Source organism: Vicugna pacos, chromosome 31 (genome assembly GCF_048564905.1).
Source record: "Vicugna pacos chromosome 31, VicPac4, whole genome shotgun sequence".
Classification (NCBI taxonomy): Eukaryota; Metazoa; Chordata; class Mammalia; order Artiodactyla; family Camelidae; genus Vicugna; species Vicugna pacos.
Genome location: NC_133017.1, coordinates 25,631,491 through 25,653,018, shown reverse-complemented (window position 1 = coordinate 25,653,018; position 21,528 = coordinate 25,631,491). Strand labels below are relative to the sequence as shown.

General features: G+C 51.9%; 1 protein-coding gene across 4 annotated transcripts in view; it reads right to left on the bottom strand.

Annotated features, from left to right (window-relative positions):
• SHC3 (SHC adaptor protein 3) overlaps positions 1 to 21,528 on the bottom strand; it is a 136,978-nt gene that overhangs the window by 86,333 nt on the left and 29,117 nt on the right. For all 4 annotated transcript variants that reach the window (XM_072952751.1, XM_072952752.1, XM_072952753.1 and 1 more), the window contains one exon: positions 10,480 to 10,550. In XM_072952751.1, the coding sequence (XP_072808852.1) occupies positions 10,480 to 10,550 (71 nt within the window). The remainder of the gene's footprint in view (positions 1 to 10,479; positions 10,551 to 21,528) is intronic.

Here is a 21,528-nt window from a genome sequence, read left to right as displayed (position 1 = left end):
AAGGAGACGAGAGCTGGACCTGACTGCAGCAGCAGAGGCGAGAGAGGAGGGATGGCAGAGACAGGCTGCCTACGACTTGGCAGCTGGCTGAGCATCTCCAGGAAGACACAGGTCCAGGCAGCTGCTGAAAACACAGCACTGGGCTTAAGAGAAGATTCAGAGGCACAAACACAGATTTGTGGCTTTTATATCTAGAAGTGTTATTTAGAGCAGTGAGATTACTGACAAGACGAGGATATAGTAAAAATTAAAATATCAGTATCAGCGAATGTGTCTTGGGCCCTCCCATGTACTGGGCAGCACGTCAGGCGCTTCTCAGATATTAACTCAACTCCACCTCAACACTGTGAAGGAGGTGCTGTTATGATTCCCATTTTAAAGACGGGCAAACTGAGGCAGGGAACTTCAGTTATTTGCGCAACGTCCCACAGCTGGAAAGTTGGTCAGTTTATCAGACACCCAGACAGTCTGCCTCCAGAACCTGCGACTCTAGCTCCCCCTGCAAGGGCGAAGAGGGAATGGTACGTCTGGGGGTAAGTGAACTCGCAGAACAAGACAGAAAAGGAGCAATCAGAGGGTACATTCTTACACAGACGTGCTTCTGGCGTGAGGATTATAAATACACACCAGGCCAGATGGTCCCCGAGGAGAATACAGAATGAACGCCATCTATTCCTCTTGTGGATTCTACTTAAGCCCTTCAATGCCACCGAGCCGTGCGTGCGCGTCTCCATTGTTAAATATTTTGGATGACTGGGATCACTTACAAACAAACAAACAAACAAAATAAATGGGCCTGTTGTCAAAGCTGTGGTCTCACACGTGGGCAGCTGCGAAGGGTTCAGAAATCGACACTAGGACTCTGGAACCTTGCTTCTCCAGGGGTGGCACCTGGGCCGGCAGCATCGGCAACCCCCCGAAAACGGGTTGGAAATGCAACCCTCGGCCCCGCCCCAGAGCTCCTGAGTCAGAAGCTCCGGAGGTGGGTCCCGGCCGTTGGTTGTAACAAGCTCTCCAGGTGATTCTGATGGATGTCCGAGTTTGAGAACTTGGCGGGGAGGATGGATTCGTCGAGAAATCCATACAGTGGAGCCCAGGTTAGGCGAGAAGTCCCCTCCGTGTGGTGTGACACGGCAGGGAGGAGACAAAGATGTGTGCCCAGTGCTGTCGCCCAGAGGTGTCAGCAGGCTCGCCCTGGGGGTGGCCCAGGCCTCGCCCCAGCCCGCTGCAGCAGAATCTCCGTGGGACAGCATCACGGTAATGGAGGAGTGTCCTGTTTCCCGTCCCTTCAAAGAGTGACACGTCCCTACCAGCCAGGAAGTTGCGCTAGGAGACAGAGCCGCTTAACAGGCTGCCAGAGAAGTAAAGAAGTAACCACGTAAACACGGAAATGAATCTCGAGGCAGCACACGTGCGGCTCTGCAAAGTCTTCCGTAAACTTGGGCGCGGTGTCTGTCTAGCCCCCTTTTCTCTGCGTTTCAGTGACATCTGGACTCAGCCTAGCCCCTCGCCCTTCCTCGCCACACATCCCGTGAGATCCTGACCCCTCGGCGGTGCTGCCAGCCGGCTGCCCAGGCCCACGCCGCGCTCTGAGCCTGCCTCTGTCCCTGCCTCTGACCCAGGAACGGGCCCCGTGGCTGGAAGTCTCCATGCCGCCGGGTGACAGGTGCCCTCGCTGGGAGAGACGGCTGCGTCCCTGGCCCCTGGTCTCCATAACCAGCTTGTCAGAAAACCAGGCGACGAGGTCACCCTGACAGAGCGCTACTCGTGCTTGAAATGAAAGGAGAAACCAGGAAGCTGGGCACTGCCTGCGTTTTCCAGCTGGCGGGGCGCAGAAGGTGGGAATCAGACTGGTTTATTGGGACGTTCAAGGTGAGAAACGGAAGACCATCTCCCGCCCTGCAGAACTGTCCTCTCCACCAGCCCCTCCACCTTCCCCGCCCACCCCGTCTCCCCCGACCCCAGTTGGCCGACCCCCTGTGCAGCGCCCCCAGCCCCCTTCCTCACCCCATCTGTCCTCTCCTCCCCATCCCGCCCGCCCCCCCAGCTCCCCCCATGCCAGCCCACCCTCCTCACTTGGTGCTAGTTAAGGCGGTGAGGTCCCCATCCTCTCTATAAACTACCCACATGAAAATTTTTAAAAGCATTGTTAATATTTTTCCTTCTGTTACTTAGTGAAATTCTATGAAGTGCGGCTGCAGCACAGGATGAACGCCGGCAGGATGAACAGGGCAGGCGCACGGCCTTTGCAGAGCCCACCCTGCGCGCCCCGACCCTCTTCCTTGGGTGTGTTTGCCCACGCATCCCAGCCAGCCTGCAGGTGCCTCAGCTTCTCTGCGCTCTGCTCAAGGCCCCCACGGCATTTTGTAGAGGGTCCATCCGCCAGGGGCAGCCCCCGCCAGGGGCGTGTCTGGGCTTCGCCAGCACGGCGCCCGTGGCTCCCGAGGGACGCAGCCCCCTCGCTGCGGCAGGAGCAGGGCGGGCCACTCTCGCCTCTGGACTCGGACTTGCTCGGGTTCCAGTCCCGACTCTGCCTGGCTCTGCGGATTTGAACAGTTTTTGTCAGCTTCCCCATCCTCAGCTTCCTTATCTCCAAAATCCACACAACCAACCTCCCAGGGACCCTGACGGGAGACCTCACACCCCCCCATCGCTACCTGAAATTACTACGCCAAACATGTGAAACTGCGACGTGATGATCTGCAACTACAAAGAAGTCCGGTTCAGATTCAAGTTCACCTTAACACCCTTCTCTTACACACGTCTGTGTGTTTTATTTTCTCTCCCTGCGGCAGACCGTAAGCCTTTACTTAGTGCCCTGTTCCTGGGACCTTAACAGTGACCGGACACGGTACATGTGATCGATAAAAATTTGTTGCAATAATGAATGGCATGCTTAGAGTAATGCCCGGAACACAGTAAGTGTTCAATACGAGTATTATTATTATTAATCATAATTAGGCAGCAACTGGCAAAGCAGGGGGACAGAATGAAACGCTAGATGATACTGGTTCAAGGGAAAACTAACGCCACATCTCCAAGCAGTTGACCCTTGTCAGTAACTTCCGTTGGCTGTACCACACCCCCCTTTCTGTTCAGCTGGAAACACTGCCCTGAATGACACTGGTTGACACTGACACTTTGAATAATAGTATCAATCGTATTATCAGATATTCTCACCTACAGAAACTTGGAAAGGGTGAGGATGAGACTCACGATAAAACACAGCTTCCCAGACGTGCTGAGCAGCTAGACCCTGACCCCAGTGCTTCGAGGTGTCCTTTTTAACGCCCTCCACAAGCCTGTTTGGGGGGTTCCCTCCCTCCTCCCGGGTGAGGAGCCACCCCTGAGAGGGAGGGAGACGCTGGAACGCTCTCCTGGGCTGGTCCCCAGGGATCCTTTCCCTCGCCCGCTGGGTCAGGAGCCCACCCCTGTAAGTACAGCCCTGCCCTACGGGCCAGGACACAGCTGCCCAGACGAGCGGCCGGGACAGTGTCCAGAGAGGCCTCAAGAGAAAAACCCGACTCAGAGACACAGGCCCGGGAGCCGAGCGTTTGGTGCTGTGAACCGTCAGCCGGAGCTGTCCCCTCACAGCCCCCGGCCCGCGCTGGGCTCCAGGGATGTCCAGGGCCAGAGCCGGGCCCCCACTCCATGATGGAGACCTCCGGCCCCCCCGCCCGTGCTCCCTGCAGCACCCTCCCCCGGAGGCTCCGCGCCCCGACTCTCAGGCATGCTCAGGGGACAGGTTAGGGCCCCTGCACATGCGGGTCCGGTCAGGGGAACGGCCTCGAGCAGCTTTCCCGTGCATGGCCTGTGCCAGGTGGTTCTAGAAGCGATGTCTCATTTCACCCTCACAAACTGGGTATCAGCGTGTTTTAGCCTGTGGGGACCGAACACTACACTGAGGCCTATCAGGAAGCAGGCACCCCTGTCCCTTTGCCCCAAGGCCCTTCTGGGGCCCTAAAGGCAGCAGGGCCCAGGGCCGGACAGACCTCAGGGGGGTGCAGACTGTGCCCGAGCTCCCTCGCTGAGCCCGACTCAGACCCCCACCCTCTGGCAGGCATTAGCATTACTGCACAGAAGCCAGCAGGCAGAACCCCAAGTGGAAGCAGTGGCCTGTTTTACGCTTCCTTCAGGTCTGCTGCGTGGTTGGGGGACAAATTCACCCTGAGGTTAAATGCGTCCTCCTTCAGGAAGTCCTCCCAGACTCATCCAGGCCCTGAGGAGCTTCCTCCTTGCTTCTGCGGTACTTTTCAGCACTTTCCATGTGCTTGCTAACGCCTGTCCCGCTGCCTGTGACTCTGGGCCCCTTTCCCCCAGGCGTGGTTTCTGGAGCACCTGTGATCCACGCCCCCCCCCATCGAGCACATTCTCACACGCCAACGATGATGAAGGAGGCGCAGGGGCACAAAACTGCTCTGGCTGGTGTGAAACCCCAAGTAGCAGCGGAGAAGCAAGGCGGAAGGACTCAGCCTGCTTCAGCTGACGCCGGACGCGCCTGCACACCACCAAGCTGGTGTTGTCAAAAAGCTTCTAAACTGAGAAAACACCCCCCACTCCCGCCAGGCCTCGCCCCCCTGGGGGCGGAAGGCTTCGGGAGAGGCTCAGCCTGTGAAACGCATTCGGAACAAGTAAATTTAGAACGAGCCAGGAAGGCTGAGGCCGCGAGCCGGCCGCCCTGCACCAGCCGGGTACGCGGGGCGGGGCGGGCAGGCTGTTCACACCCTCTGCTCTCCCTTCTAATTCTGAGAGTCAACCAGCCTCGGGCAAAATTTTCACAGATTTGTTCCTTTTCCTGGTGCGATGAACTTAAATCGACATTAGAGGTGTTTATTTTGAAGTGAGAAAGGGATTCTGGAATGTCACAACCGAGGACTCTAACTGGAGAGACCAGATCCACGGACATGAAGGCGCTTGAGCCAAAGGCCAGATGCCAACCACGTATCTTAACTCCGCTGATACGACGGATTTGCAAACAGGGGCCCTTCCAAATAGTCCTCCGGGCCTGCAGAGTGAGGAAGCCACAGAACCAAAGCGCGGCCTGTGGAGTTCATGCCGCAGCCCAAGAGGAAGCAGTCACCCCAAACCTGGACAGAAGACGTCCAGACGCCCACCCCCGGGTGTTTCCACCTTCCTACACGGCAGGGGAGTGCAGTGCGACCACATGGCATTCCCTGGACCATGTGCCACCACCACCCCCAGAGGCAGAGGCGCCCAGCCCTTACCTGCCTCCTTCCTCTGGGTCCGTCTTCTGCCACAGCAGCTCCTCACAGCTGGAATGCCACCCAGAGGATGGGAAAGTCTCTACAAACAATACAAATACCGTGTTAGTCACTGCGGCCTTTCCCCAAACCACCCCTCCCATGAACAGTGATGAAATGGCCACGTGACACAGGACCGTTTGAGGCGAGATGGTGAAGGGTGCCATGGACGGGGTGTGGGTGGAGGAGCTCAGGGCGCCCGGCCCGCAGCCTGGTCGGCCCCTCTCTCGCAGGAAGTCCAACGAGGGCCCGCGGTGCCGGGAGGCCTGCATGCGCCCGAGGGAAAATGCGCCGGAGCTGTGATGGGCACACACAGATGAGGATGCTCGGGGACTCGGGTGGAGCTGAAGGATCGTGGGGTGAAAGTTTTTACCTTGGCTTTATTTATTTATTTATTTACTTTGAGATGTGTAGAATGTTGGGAGCCAGAGGTGACTGGAGAAGGGAGCATTACCACGCCTTCCAGGTCAGCTCGGAGAAGAGAGGGTGGACCGAGTGGAGAAGCCGCGCCGAGCTCGTCTGGCTGGCCCTCCGTCCACTGAAGGTGGAGCCCTCTTTGCTGCCGACCGGTAAGAGATGCCCCGCAAGCCAGGCCGCCATTCTCCCCGTACCAGGAGCGTCCGTGACGCAGGACGCCTCGTCCCCGGCCTCCCTTCTCCCTCACACCGTCCGGGCAGCCTTGCTACTTTGTTCAGACTCTCAGTTCCCAGTAGAACCACTTCCACGTGCTCACACACCCACCTTCTAACCAAAGCCCCCGCGTAAAACCTCGGACAGAAAAGCTCCCAGCGTCACCGGCTGACGCAGAGTCTGTCCACATACGCTCTGCCCAGGCTGAGCGCCGTGAGCAGGTCGCGGCCAGGCGACCCTGACCTTCAACACGGGCGAGGCTGACGAAAGTCGTCAGCAGTAAGAGTGCCCGGAGGCCCCACCGACGGGTCGAAAAAGAACACAAAAGAATGAAAGCGAAACACTTCCAGGAGAAAGGGCGTTCTTTGTCAAGTTTCGAGTTTGGTTTCAAACCAGAGGGATGTTCTGCGTGTTCCTGGGGAATTCTGAAAGCATCTCGACTCTGACGCAGAACCCTCCAGCGTGTGGGCGAGCGGAATTCTTAGGGAGCGGCCACGTCCGCGGGCTGCAATGGTCAAGGTCTGGGCCCGACCAGCATCTTCGGGGCCTGCGGGAACTAGGGCAACTTTAAAACAAGGGAAACAAAACACCTCAGCTGGATTCAGCTGCTTACTCTCTCCAGTTTGGCAAAAGCAGGTTTGTGCGGGGCCCCGGGCAATGGTCTGTCCAGGCGCTCACCCTGGGGGGGGTGGGCAGCAAAGCCACGCACGCTGGGTTCACGCGTCCGTCTGCGCCAGCGGGGGTGGAAAGCAAACTGGGCTGTTATCGGATGAATCCAAGCAGTGCCAGAGGTCGGCTGGGTCGTTTAGAACCAAAAACACACTTCCGCTGTTCACACTTGCTGTGTGAGGAGGCCACCGTGCTGAGTGCTCTGGGAGTGACTGTCCACGTGCTTATGGCTTTCCATGCCCTAAAAACGGCTTACGGTAACTTCCCAGAATAGACCGAGTTTAACGAGATAAATAAAATAAAAATTAGCAGATCAGGAAATCAAAGGGGAGGGGGAAGAGAGGCAGTGCTGTTCCCATGACCACAGGAACCCGGGAGCGTCTGTCACCGTGCAGAGCGCCGGACGGGCTGCTCCCCAGGAGTCTGACCCCGAGCACGTCCGTCTGACGGGATGCACAGTAACTCAGCTCAACCCGTCCCCGAGGAGAGACGAGAGACGTCGCAGGACAGGACGACCATGCGGTGGACCCCGCGGGCAGAAGGGCCAGTTGCCGGGGCAGTGGCCGTCAGCGTTGGGCCAGAGCCACCTCGTGGGGAGGCCCAGTGGCCTAACTCAGATGAAAGAGGGGGTCTCTGATGGCCCCTGGCTGGGGTCCTTCTCCAGGGTGACACCAAGCCGAGACCTGGTCCTCGGGGAGCTGCACAGCCAGCGTGGAGTCCCTCAGCGAGGACGGGTCCCCACGTGGCTTTCGGGGACTGAGCAGTGGCGCTGGGGGAGGGAGCAGAGGGCAGCTCCCACAAGCTCCAGAGCAGCCACGCTTCTGCACCGGGATTCCTGCACAGCCTTCGTAGAGGCGCATCGCTGAGGACCCGCGAGGGTGTGGGGACAATACTGTGCCACACCCCAGACCCGTCCTGGACCGGGGACACACTCGGGGTGGGAGTTCAAGGCATTCCCCTTCTGGAAGGCCGCGTCTGGTAGAGCGGCCAGGGGCACGCTGGGAAGCCAGCCACTTCTGCGGAGGGCGTCTCTGCCCCCGGGCCGGGCTCCCACAGCCACCGAAGGTCTCAGCTCCTCTATGAAAACCACCAGCAGGGTGACCCAGGGACGCCGTGGGCGTGGGGGCCATGCTCTGTGCGCCCTCAGTTGCCCTCAGGCTTGCAAACACTCACTTCTTCTTTGGACACTGGGGCCTCGTGCCCACCGTGTTGAATACGTGCTCAGGGAACAGGATGGAGCAAACGCTTAAACAGGGCGGCCCCCCTGCGAGGCCCTGTCCTGTGGGCATCAGGCGCGTCCGACGTGGAAATCATCCTGTGACCAAGCAGGTGCACTTCCCGCAACAGTCACTGAGGTGGGAACTGGCGGAGCCGGGTTCCACCTACAGGCCGGCTCCCCACCCGACACCGAGGGCCTCGATCAGTGTGAACGGGTCGCCACAAAGCCTTCACCGGCCACCGCTGAAACCGCGCACGCCGTCAGCGGCAGCTTCTGGGTAGACTTCAAAGCTACCCGTTCATCAGACACCTGTGATCCGCGGGCGGTGCTGCAGCCAACGCCACAAGCCATCAGGAGCAGCGTAAAACCAGGCTGACCCCAACGAAAGGACCCCTGGCTTGGCCTCTAAAAGACACTTACACCCAAAACTTGAAAGAGTGGAACAGATGAGCAGGGAGCCGTTATTTGCTTAGACAAACACGCACGGAAGGCACGGCTAAGGAGCTCTGGAAACAGACTTTCCCAGGGCCTGTCTGATACAACTCAATTACAGCATTAGATTTCCCTGCAGTCCTTCAAGAGTGTGTTTAGTGTCTCAAGTAAACCACGGGGGTAGAGTTTAACCGCAGGCACGGTTAGCACCCAGCTCCACGCAGCCTCGGGAAGCCGCATCTGCAGGGCACCGCTGGGCATTCCTGTCCCGGGTACAAAGGCCTCCTTCTGACAGTGATTTCCCACAAGCGATCTCTGGCTATTAACTAAAATAAGCAACATGCCCCGTAATAAAAATGAGGTCAGAGATAAAGCATCCTAGAGAAAAGCAAACATCGTTCTCAGAAGGTCCAATAAAACCAGGACAATTCTGGTGTAAAGAGAATTCAACACCAAGCTTCCCGAGTCGAAGGACGGCCCCCCCGCCGGCCCAGCCCATCGCTGCGCCCCCGCTAAGATCTAGACGAGGTGGGATGGGTGTCTGGTGCACGGCTGTCCTCTGCCGCGTTGCTGTTCCGTCTGCCCGTGTGGGTTCTTCCCCAAAGAGCGTCCAGGCCTTCGCGCAAGGGGCACTGGCTTGTTCCCTTGCCCCCACTCTCCTCCGCTCCCCAGGAGGAGGACTTGGTCCCTGCCCCTCGCAGGCCCCCTAGTCATTTGTCTTGGCATCTTTTCCCCCAAAACCAGGAGGCCTGGCAAAGCAAGACAGCCCACATCGGCCAGCACAGTGAGTGCACAGCCAGCAGGAAACGGTCAACAGATACGTCAGGAGAATGAAAAGGACAGCAGTCCCAGGATCTATGAAGGGAACTCAGTAGAGATGGTCCACAGTTCTTTTCTTAAAAGCCACCAGCCCCCACGCGAAGGTGGACCGTGTCACAGCACCCCCGGTGCTCTGCCCAGACGCCCGGCGGGGCACGAGCCTTTCCACGGCTGGGACGGTTGAATGACCGATGAAGTAAGCATTCGAACTTTTCTTCTAAATGCCCTCACTTCAAAATACCACTCCTCCCCTTGGCAAGTTTCATAAGCCCTTCTCTACAGACACGTGGAGACGGAGTCCTGCCCCGGCGTAGATGGCTCCGCTTGCTCTGTTCTCACCACGTGTGTCTTGAGCTGCTTCAGAGAGGGGAGAGCCACCAACTCTTTTGGACACAAATTTCTTCGAACAGGAAGAAGTAGGTATCACTGTGGTGCTTAAAACACAGAACAGAGGTGCGTGCATTGTTCAGCAGCTAATTGCTTCCTAAAACACAGTCTCGAGCCTCCAGCTTGCTAATGCAAAGACATCCAACAGAGAGGTTTTTTTTTTTTTTTACTTAAACACTGTTATTTAGTTTATTTATTTTTGGGTGGGGAGGTAATTAGGTTTATTTCCTTTTAGAGGAGGTACTGGGGATCGAACCCAGGACTCGTGCGTGCTAAGCATGCGCTCTACCACTTGAGCTACACCCTCCCTCACATAGAGAGGTTTAAATGAAATAAATATGAGGCATTTTCTGAGGGCACCATTTAAATAATTCCACGACTACCAGCTCGTCGCCCCTGGAAGTGTACCTGCTTCACAGACCCGTTCTTAGCTTTCTGGTTCTCTTCTTCAAGACGACCCAAAATGGGCATTTTTTTTCCTAAAGGTATAAGCTCTACTAGGCTATGAATTTTATTTTAAAAAAAAAAGTGCTTAACAACAATTCCAGCTGCCGAGAAAGTTAGAATCTAGTTGATGGTCGAGACTACGTAAACAAGCTCAAAATCACTGACACCTTCAAAGAATTGGTCTGCTTTTCAAATTACACCCCCTTCTTCTACTGCCAGTCCCATGCATTTTATTCTCTGTGTGTTCTGTCGCAAATTCTCTCTTGACACCCTGATTTTCTTTTGAAAAGAAATAACACAGTTCAGTAGATTTTTAAAATATCAATCTGGTATCAGAATTTCATTTATTAAAGAAACAAACATCAACACTCCATTTGTCTGCAGCTAGATTATAAAAAGAGCTTGGCGTGTCCCTTGGGGGGCTCATGCCAGGCCACACACGTCCCCGAAATGGATGAGCCCTCGGAAGGCTTGAAACACACTGGGCCCTGCCTCCTGGTACCGGTCACCGGCGCTCAAGGGCAGGCTCTCCTTCTGGACCTTTCTGAGCTGTGAACCTCCGAGGGCACGCCTTTCCACAGTGACATCACAGGGGTCCGCTTCCAGAGGGCTTACCTGGTAATCTGCGTTCTGGTGCTGAAGTCCAGCGACCTCATGGAGCGCAGAACTTCGATGCACCCCAAGTACTGCAAGGGGAAAGAAACGCCAGCCGTGAGCCCTGAGAACTGAGACGCACAGACCGCCTCTCGCCGCAGCAAGGCCGTTTCTGGAGCCACTCGTGTCTCCTAAGCCACCTTTGACCTCTATATTCACGGGGGCCCTTTGTTCTGTTTCTGTAGAAGCAGTAACTCACACCCAACAGAAGATATTCCGTTTGGCACTCGACTTGACTCTCCTGAAACCCGTTGCTATGTTTTATTTTGTCTAGAAATACATTTTCAAAACCTTTGGCTGAGTTATGACTCGCATGCTGCAAAATGCAGAAATCTTACATGTCTGATTCAATGAATGTTTAAATATGTACCTGCTGTGTAACCACCACCCAAACCCCAATGTCCCAACATCACATTTCTAGTCTTTACGAAGCTTCTAGAGGTTTATAATTTTTAAACAAAGAATGAAAATACTATAATATCAACATTTTGGCCAACGTTAAACTTCATTATATAATAAGCATATTGGGGGCTCTATGAATAAACTGTAGATTGCCCCCAAAGGCGCTCTATTCTGACTCACCAGAAAGACCTCTTTTGCATTATTTAACAATTTTCAGAATTACTTATACATCTAAATTTGTAGCTGAATTTTTTTGTCAGTTTCACACGTGAAAATGTGTGCGTATTTGTGAAAATATGGCCACAGCTAAAGCCAAACACGCAGAATGAGAGAGATACACCATTTGTGTCCAAAGCCCTTGTGGAGTTTGAAGGTGCAGATGTTTCATACCAATGCCGTTAAATTCAGACTTAGCAGGAAGCGCCTTCACGGTGTCGTCCAGAAAAGGCTGCATTTGAATTATTCAGAAAATCTGAATTTGAGCCTGGCTCTGTCATATCTTATTACATAACTTCAAGCAAAACTTTAAATTTCTCCAAAATGTGACTCTTACTCCAACCACTGCACAGGCCCGGAGTTATTTAAATTCCACCACTTCCATCAGCCGCATGGGCACCATGAGCAGCGTCATGGAGGCGGGAACCAGACGGCCACCAACACTGCAGAGGCACGTGGTTAAAGCGACATCGCAGAACAGGCAAACGCCAGGACCAGCATCACCGGGTTCTGTGACCACCACCACCACCACCAAAGCCGAAGGCTTAACGAAAACGCCATGTCCACCATCACAAAGTTGCCAGCACCACGGCCAACGCTGCAGAACGACGCAGGCACCACGAGAGTCACAGGCCGCGGGACCGTTGCTACCGAGTTGTGCAGGGGCCGTCACCACGGCAGCAGGGCCCTCCGGCTACCAGGGTGGCCGCTGTGTGGAGACCGCGACCCACTCTGCTGAGCTGGGGGGTTGCCACGCCCAGCGCTGTCCCAGCTGTGGGACCATCGCAGCAACACCCCAGAGGGCTGTGAGTCCCACCGCCAGCCGCACTGCAGAGTGAAGAAACTGCTTCAGCCGCAGCGGCGAAGCTGTGTTAACAGCACCACGATCTCGCAGAAGTGCGTGATTGCTGTCACCAGCCCCCCTGCAGAGCCGTGCCGGTTTCACATCCACAGCCACAGACTCGGGGAAGGGACACCCCGTGACCCCCACTGCAGACGAGGGAACGGGACAGCGGCCGCTGCAGATCGTCTGAAGGCCATGCCCACCATCACAGAGGTGCTGGATGACGGTGCAGGGTCACGGGAACACCGCCACCACCCCGCAGCGTGATGTGGACGCTGCGAACACTCTCACAGGTACAGAATGTCACGACCTCACGGTGACGTGTGGACGCCAACACTACCATCATCGTAAAGGTGTGTAGGTGCCATGTGACCAAGGCACAGTGCTATCTGAATTACGCCACCACCCCCGTCTCGCCATCACAGCTACGTGAATATCATAACCACCAGAGCAGGCTTCCGTGAAGACTGCCTGCAGCCACTGCACAGAACGACAACTAGCACGGCCAGCGCTGCCAAGGAGGGGGAGCCTGCCGCCTTCAGCGCTGCAGAGCCGTGTGGGCCCCAGCACCGTCGCCAGCTCTGCAGGGCCATGTGGACAGCACGGCCAACTCTGCAGACTTACCCGAGTTACACGACCGCAACCGACGTCACAGACTGTCGTGGATGCAGCCACAGCCGACACCACAGAACCACGTGAAAGCCGCCGCCGCCGCCGCCACTAACGCGGAGCCGTGAGTCCCGCGACACGTGGAGCAGAGTTACAGGCACGCTGACTGCTCAGAGTCACGGGACAGGGAAGTCCGCACCTCCGCCACCACCGCTGAGTTGTGAGAGCACGGCCGCCAGCTCTGCCGCGGAGTTACACGGAGACCGCGACCAGCTCCGGGGAATTATGACCGTCCCCGCCGCCGCGTGTCGCTGCTCTGCGGCACCACCGCCGAGGGCGCGGGCTTGGGTTACCCCCCAACAGCCTGTAGCGATGCGTTTTCTCACCGCCGACCATTAGCAAGCTTATTTCTCCAGCCTTCGTAGCGCCGTAGGCGTCAGTCTTTTGAATCTTCTGCCTATCGCGGGCAAAAGCATTTCTTTTTATTTGTTCGTTGTTGTCACTTGAACGTCCCTGATGTCTGATAAGATTGTGCAGCTTTCTCACCTGTTAATTGGCCGTTTGCTCTTCTTTTTCTGTTAATTGACTGTTCATACCTTTGGCCCAATTTTCTACGAGGTTCTCCAACTTTTTCGTATACATTAGTATGTTAATCTCCCATTCAATCATTTTTTTTCTTTTGATGGTTAAGTTTCTGCAGTTTATCTAAAAGAAACTGTTAATGCAGTAATGTTGTAGTAACAACCGTGGTCACGTCCATCATTCTCTGTGTGGCTCAGGGACGCCCTGTCTTGCTTGAGAAGGTCTTCTGTCCCCAGAGGCTCACCATAGTCTCCTAAATTTAAACAATTTTCGCGTATTATTTATTTATGTATGCAGCCACTTTATTTAACGTTTTTAAGTTAGCTTTTTAATCTATTTGGAATTTATTTCTCTGCAAAGGCTGTGGCATGAATTATAGTCCCAGCTTCCAAATGGGCTGCTACTTCCACCAGCACCACCGCTTTGATAATTCATCCGCGTCCTCCTGGATCAACGTGCCAACCCCGTGGTGTGTTAAACTCCTCATTCCGTATGGACCCTTGCCTGAACGCTATCATATGTCATTTGTCAATTCCTGTGTCTCCGGTACATGTTTTTCCTTAAGAACTTTGAAATCGTCTTGTGAAGTTCTTCCATCCTTCAAAAACTATCTGGATTCCAGCTGAGGTTTGGTAAATCCCCGTGAAGAGAGCTCACGTTTATCAGTAAGCTTTGCTATCCATTGGCGTGAGCGCTCTCTCCACTTCAGATATTATGAGTTGCCTTTAATGAGACTTGGTGGTCTTTATTCTGCATGTGCTAAACTTGTCTTCTTCCGTCTGTTCCAAGGCTTTTTTTTTTTTAAGTTCTGGTAACCACGGGGAAGGAGAGTTTGACTTTTCCATCCCGTGTCTACAGGTTTTCACTACACAGAAAATACCCAGTCAGTGGGCTCCAGGGATGTACAAAACGGAAGAACGGCGAAAGCCTGGACCACAGAGCCCAGAAAACCTCCCAGACGTGAAGACAGCAACCTCTTCGCACCGAAGAGGCTGAAATACAAAGGAGAGAGAGTCTGGGGCTTCGGAGCCCACGTCCGTGCATCAGTCAGCCTCACAGGAGTTCCAGGAAAAGGGGAAAAGGAGAGGGAAAGAAACACCCAAGAACGAAGGGATTAAAATGTTCTGTTTTAGGGAGGGTTTGTGTCTCCAAGGCTCCAAGATGAAATCTGAAAAAAAAAAAAAAAGATCTGCTTTTGGACATATGGCAGCTTGATTTCCGCACAAAGGGACCAAGCGAGAAACATCCTGAAATCCCTGCACGAGGGGAGAAGAGAAAAGAGAGTTCTCGTTCAGCACCAAACACACGAAGACAGATAACGTCGGAAGCCGGGAGAAAAGGCGTCCGAGCCAAGAATCTCACATCCACCCTCACCAGCACTCGAGTGGGAGGGCAAAGCAAAGACGCCGAACGTTAACCGCCCACAGGCACTCTCGGAGAGAATTATTCCAGGGAAACAATACGAAAAAAGAGAAGGAGCTGGGCTATGAGAAGCGATGGGGAGAGAATCCACAGCAGCTACAGGCACGCCTTATGCCTTGATGACCACTGACGCATAACTCACAATGTTTTTCTCAGTGATGGGGAACTAACATCTCGGAAGGTCTCAACACGGCTGGAAGAGGCGGAAGAGGGTGAGGCGAGCCTGTGCGAAACCCTACTGAGTTTGTGGAGGTAGGTCCAGAGCTGGCTCATTCTAGGTAGCGGTGGAGAAACGTGGAAGCTTACATATGTGTGTAAAAAATCGTAAGCCACTATAAAAACAGGATTGAAACGATCGACTTCCAAACTAAAACCCCGCCAGCAAAAAGAAGGGGAAAAACAGAAAACGCACAAACTAAACGCAAATTAAAAAGTATAAACCAAAACATCAGTAGTGGGTCTGATCACCTGCGTGCGTGATCACCATGAATCATGAATGGCTCAGACCCACTCACTGAAGGTCAAGGACTTCCGTGCTTGCTAAAAATAAGTGTGTGCTCCAGAAACTGACACAACATTGTAAACAAACTGTACCTCAATAGAAAAGGATGCAAACAAATGTACACATATAAATACGTGTGTTTAAAAAAATGACAAGGAAAATACTAAGAAGATAAAGCAGATTTAAATCAGGCAAATGCTGACAAAAGGAAGAAGGCACGTGATATCTCATTTACAATCAAAAGAAACAAGAGCCATGAGATAAACTTCACAGGAAATGTGCAAGACATTGAAGTTGAAGACAAACTTAACGATGAATAAATTTTTTAAAACCTGCTTATGTGGAAAGACATACCATATTTCTGGTATGGATGATTCAATACTAAACACATGCCAATTCTTCTCTAAATTCATCTACAGATTTACTGTGATGCCAATTAAGGCCCCAACAGGATCCTTCTACCAGAACGTGAAAAATTAATCCCAAAACTTCCATCATGAAGAAGGAGCCTGAAGAACACAGAGAAAAAGTCTGAAGAAGATAAAAATGAGAGTGAACTGGTGGAAATTATGTGACATTGGCATGGAAATGGACAGAGCATGCAAGGGATGAGACGGAGACCCAGAAGGAAAGGGTGTACAGACCTGTGCGAGTCACCGAAGAAAAGATGAGCCAGCGAGTCAACGTGAGGACATGATGAGCTGCACATCGGGAGAAGGATCCGCTGAGACAGCCCTGCCCACGGCTGTTGTGCGTGATGTGTAAGGTGCGATGCACGCTGTGCCATGTGAATGGCGTGCCCGCTCCAACATGCCCACCTCACCCCATGCACAAAATCAATCCCGAGAGGATTAAAGAGCGAAAGCTCAGAAATCGACGTAGAGAAGCATTAACCAAAAAATCCCAGAAAATGATTTTCCTATCACAAGACCTAAAACTCAAAAGCCATAAATAAGCCCGTGAAAATGAGTTATTTTCATAGGAAAAGACGAACAGAATAGAAAACACGAAGTGGCACGTGGAAGCCTGAGAAAAAGCCAAAACAAACAAGCAAAAATCACGGAAGCCCATCAAGACAAAACGGGCAGAGGACACAAGCAGAAGGTCCACAGAGGAACAGGGACAGTTGGCCAACGTGTGTCTGCAAAGACTGGTGATCAGAGAAATTATTATTAACACCAAAAAGAGACAGTTTCTCGCCCAGGAGAATGGTCAGACTGGGTGAGAAGGGAGGAGACAGGCCCCCTCACACGTCCCAGTAGCAAGCGCAACTGGGTGAAGCCGTCTGGGGAGACCGCTTGGAAGTACCTGGGGGTACGGAAGACGGGCTTGCCTTGTACGCGGTCACGCTGTTGGCAGGTCTTCTTCATGCGTGAGTGCGTGAAATGTACATGCGGAGTATTCATTACGTCCTTGCCTGTCAAGAGTGAAAATTTGAACCCCCACCTCCAATGTTGATCAGTAAATACATGATTAAACACTTAGGGCATATCTAAACCATGGTTCCGAAGGCAACCATTTTTTTCAATGATTGAAACTTTGAGTCTCAAAAAAAAACTGTTACTTCGTGCACATTTCACTGGTTAAAGCAAGTCACAGGGTCAGCCCAGACACAGGGGGAGGGGATCGCTCAAGGGCGTAAACACGCGGGTGCTTGGTTCACTCGGTCGTCCTTTGGAGACACAAGGGCACGGAGAGGAGACAAAGACGGAGCGGGTCCTGCTGGGAAGAGCAGTGGGGAGAAGAACGGTTAGAAAGGAGGATGATCTCTGAGTACTTCTACAGTGTTTAGACGTTTTCTTACAAGAATGTGTTCAGTTATTGTTTGTACAGTTACAAAATGGGGAAAAATCAAAAGTATTTTCCAACCAAAGAAAAAGACCATGCGTAATAAAAATTGGGCCTCCAAGCTGTGATGCAGAATTGATCACAGAGCAGTCAAGACCTTCCAGTGTCTCGAACTACAAGGAGCCTGGAACAGCCCTCCTTGATCCTCCGGAGACCTACCTTGTTCTGAAGGTGTGACGGACAGTGAAGGGGTCAGTGAAACCAGCCATGCTCTCCAGGGGTCTCCTCCTACGATGGGTGCCTTTGAAGCCCACCCCCAGCCTCAGCAATTGGTCAAGGGTGGGTTGTGTGATCCCAGACGGGCCAGCAAGTCAGAGCCCTGGGGGTTTTGCTAACACTGCCTGGACCATCTACTGTCACAGGGTCCAGTGCCGCTTCCTCAGTCCCCACACCTTTCCAGCCAGAGGAGGGAAGAAGAACTTATGAATATTTAACTCTGGTGATTTCTAGCCTCAGTGACTGTTAGAGGCCCCTTGCAGAGTTCATTTGGAATTATGGTAAGCCCAGGCTCATTATTTCCAAGCAAGGCCCACGAATGGAAATGTCATCCATGCTAGACCTGAAGAAAAGTCTATTGTATCTTCATATTTTATTGTCAGTCTACTGAGTCATTTCCCTTTTAGGCTTCTGAGGCACCGGGCAGAGAAGTGTCTCTTAAATGACTTTAAAATACTTCAGTAATCAGTAAATGGCAGCTACTAATAAAATAAGCATTAGTTTACTAACTACAAGGTAAAAATACCCCACCTCGTTCAGGTCACAATTAATAAGCACTAGTCTGCACCTGTTAGGATGCTCAGGTAGAAAGAACCTGAACAGGAGCCAGGAGGGAAGTCGAAGAAGGGACCGTGAAGCACTGTCTGTATAAACTGGGGATCTGAGGCAGTGACCCTCACAGTGTGGTCCCCTGGCCAGCAGCAGCATCTGGGAACTTACCAGAAATGCAAGTCTCCAACTTCCCACACGCTCGCTAGGGATTCTGGTGTCCTCTTAAGTCAGATTTGTCTGTATGAAGGCTGATTGGTAGGGGGGATGGTTATAGCTCAGTGGTAGAGTGCATGCTTAGCATGCACGAGGTCCTGGGTTCAAGCCCCAGGGCCTCCACTTTGGGGGGCAGGGTAATTAGCTTCTTTTTTAATGGAGGTACTAGGTATTGAACCCAGACCTTACGCATGCTAAGCACTCACTCTACCACTGGGCCCTCCCCTCTCCCAGCACCTCGTCTTAAAAAAAAAAAAAAGAGGGAGGGAGAGAGAGACTGATCTAACTTTCTAAACTTTCTTTATCTGATCAGTGGTGTATGCAGGCAATGTAAGTTCAAATCTTGGTTCTTCCAGAATCAGTATCGTTAAAATGGCCATATTGCCCAAAGCAATCTACAGATTTAATGCCATCCCTATCAAATTACTCAGGACATTTTTCACAGAACTAGAACAAGAAATTCTAAAATTTATATGGAATCACAAAAGACCCAGAATTGCGAAAGCCCCAGTGTTCACAATAGCACTATTTACAATAGCAAAGACATGGGAGCAACCTAAATGTCCATCAGCAGATGACTGGATAAAGAAGTTCACATTTATACAATGAAATACTATTCAGCTATAAAAAAGAATAAAATAATGCCATTTGTAGCATCATGGATGGACCTAGAGATCATCATTCTAAGTGAAGTAAGCCAGAAAGAGAAAGAGAAAGGAAAATACCATATGATGTCACTCATATGTGGAATCTAAAAGGAAAAAAAAAGGACACTATGAACTCATCTACAAAACAGATTTGCAGACATAGTAAACAATCTTATGCTTGCCAGGGAAAGGGGGTGGGAAGGGATACATTTGGGAGTTTGAGACTTACAAATGTTAGCCACTGCATATAAAAATAGAGTTTTTTAAAAAGTTTCTTCTGTAGAGCACAGGGAACTATGTTCAATATCTTGAAATAACCTTTAATGAAAAAGAACATGGAGATGCATACATGTGTGTATGTGCATGACCGGGACACTGTGCTGTGCTCGAGAAATGGACACGTTGTAACTGACTGTACTTCAATTAAAAAAATAAAAGGAAAAAAAAAGTTGGTTCTTCCGTTTAATAGTCGAAACCTTAGTTTTTAGTATTTTTTAAAAATTAAGTCTCCCAGAGACTTGCTTTCCTTCAATGAGAACAGTGACAAGGCTGGTTACATCCTGGATCTGACGTGAGTGTAAAACCCACATGTAAAGTATCTCGCACAACTCCTGGCGTGCGTGTGGCTCAAGATGCCAGTAATGGTATTATTGGAACATTTCCGTTTCCTAGGGGCGCCTTCATACGCGTGGCGGAGGGCTCAGCGACAGTTCATACTCAGCTAAAAACGGCCTGTGTTGCAGTGCGTTTTCTTTATTCAAACTCCAGCTTGCCTCGAGGGCCCCAGAACAGCGTGTCTTTTGCCTCCTCCTGTCCTTTGCGGTAAGCCCTGGACTCCCAGCCCCCAGTTAGGGCATCACGACGTCCCAAATCATAGGAAGCTGACAGCATGACGCTGATAAACAGGACTTTGTGAGAACCCAAGCTCCTGACCTTAAAATAAAGTAACTCCAGTCAAGTGTCTGAAGGCCGTCGTCAGAAAAGAGAGGAAAACAGGCAAACGGCACATTATCAAAAGTAATAACTCAAGGGCACGGAGTAAAATCAGCTTTCTGAAGGAGGAATGTTAAAAGCAAAAACCCTTAGGGCTGGAGACAATGTTCCTATAACACAAATGAGAGTGTCACTGAGAGAAGAAACTGAGCTAGCGTGTTCAAGAATTCAAAGAAAAAAATTTTTAACGATTCAAAGAAATAATGGGGTGTGTGGGCAAGAATTCAGAGCCATCAGAAAAAGGGCTGCAACTTACAAGGATCCTGAAAGAAAACTCAATTCATCTGGAGCAGGAAGAAAATAAGGGAAAATGTTGTTCCTTCAGTACATAAGAAAAGAGCGAAAACTGCCAATCGCACTAAGACAAAAGCCGTTATTTTGTAAAAGGGAGCCTTGAGAAAGGCGTTTCTCTCCAAGTGTGTGCCTCAGCCGGCTACAGATGGGCGGAAAAGACAAAGAGCCAAAGTAAGAGTTGGGAAGGATTAGTCACAGACCTGCCACCCTCCACAGGCTCTGATGGAGCTCACCTCACCCCGGAGAGCCGGGCGCGGCCGTGTCCGAGGTCTGCACGGCCCTGGAGACGCACAGCCCCAGCCGTGGGTGCCTGAGGACGAGGGTGACGTCAGAACTGTCCTAGCGGGTGTGTTTTTCCCTCCCCACCCGGAGTTGTAGGGAGTGAAGGGCACTGGGGGACGGGGACACATTGTTGAGCTGGAATTGCAAGAGTTCCCCATGGAACGCAGGAGTTTAGGGACAGAGGGCCCGGGTCCAAGAACAACAGAAAACCATCTGGTGCTCGGCACGCAGGGGAGGGCCAGGACATCGGGGACGGCTTGCAGTCTGTACTGAAACCTGCCGCCCAGAACTGACCCCCAGGACTTGAAATTAATCCCACTCCTGCCAGCTGCTTGGACCCTCCAGCTCTGAGGGGCTCAGCCTCTTGCAGGGTTGGTCAGAGCCTCAGGACGCTTTGTGAACTGCAGAGCAGTAGTCAGACTGCAAATGCGCTCTTCACTCTTCAGGGGGAGGGAGGTACCACTGTGCCTGCCTTCAGGGCGCAGAGAAACGTTCGCTTTCAAAGCTGTGCCCACCCTTCTTGGGGCTTCGAGGGGCGCTGGGGTTGCATCCTGAGCCATAGGGTACATAATTCAGGACCATGGCCAGATCTGAGTTTTCACCATGAGGAACCATCCACAAAGGATCTTATTCAAAGAAAAAAAGGACACTATGAGCTCATCTACAAAACAGAAACAGACTCCCAGACACAGCAAACAATCTTATGGTTACTGGGGAAAGGGGGTGAGAAGGGATAAATTTGGGAGTTTGAGATTTACAAATGTTAGCCATTGTACATAAAAATAGATCCTTTTTTAAAGTTTCTTCTATGTAGCACAGGGAGCTATGTTCAATATCTTGTAATAATCTTTAACAAAAAATATGAAAACGAATATATGCATGTGTATGCGTGACTGGGACAGTGTGCTGCACACCAGAGATTGACATATTGTAACTGACTACGCTCAGTTAAAAAAAATTTTTTTTAAAGTGTAGCTTGAAACTCCATGAACCTGAGATTCACCCTTCTGTCTCTCAGGTTCACGGAATTTCTCATGGAGAGAAGTGGCCTTGTGCTTTGATCTCACACCTTTAGGACTCTTGGATTTTCACGTGTGTGTCATTAAGTGCAGTAAGAGTAAAGGCTCTACTCTCATAGTAAAAATATTTTTAATTTGTCTAACCACACAGGAAATAATTTATCTATACATATAAACAGGCTCAAAACCATTCTTTTGCTCCAGAAACTTCATTTCTGAAGTTGTAACTTAAGGAATGGAGCTTAATTACCCCTGCTCCTCAAACAGCTTCATCCCTCGAGTATCAACTGTTGTTTATCACAAGCACAAAACAGAAACTAAATGCCCCTCAGGGGCTGCTGGGCCCTGGGGTGAAGCCACTGGACGGAC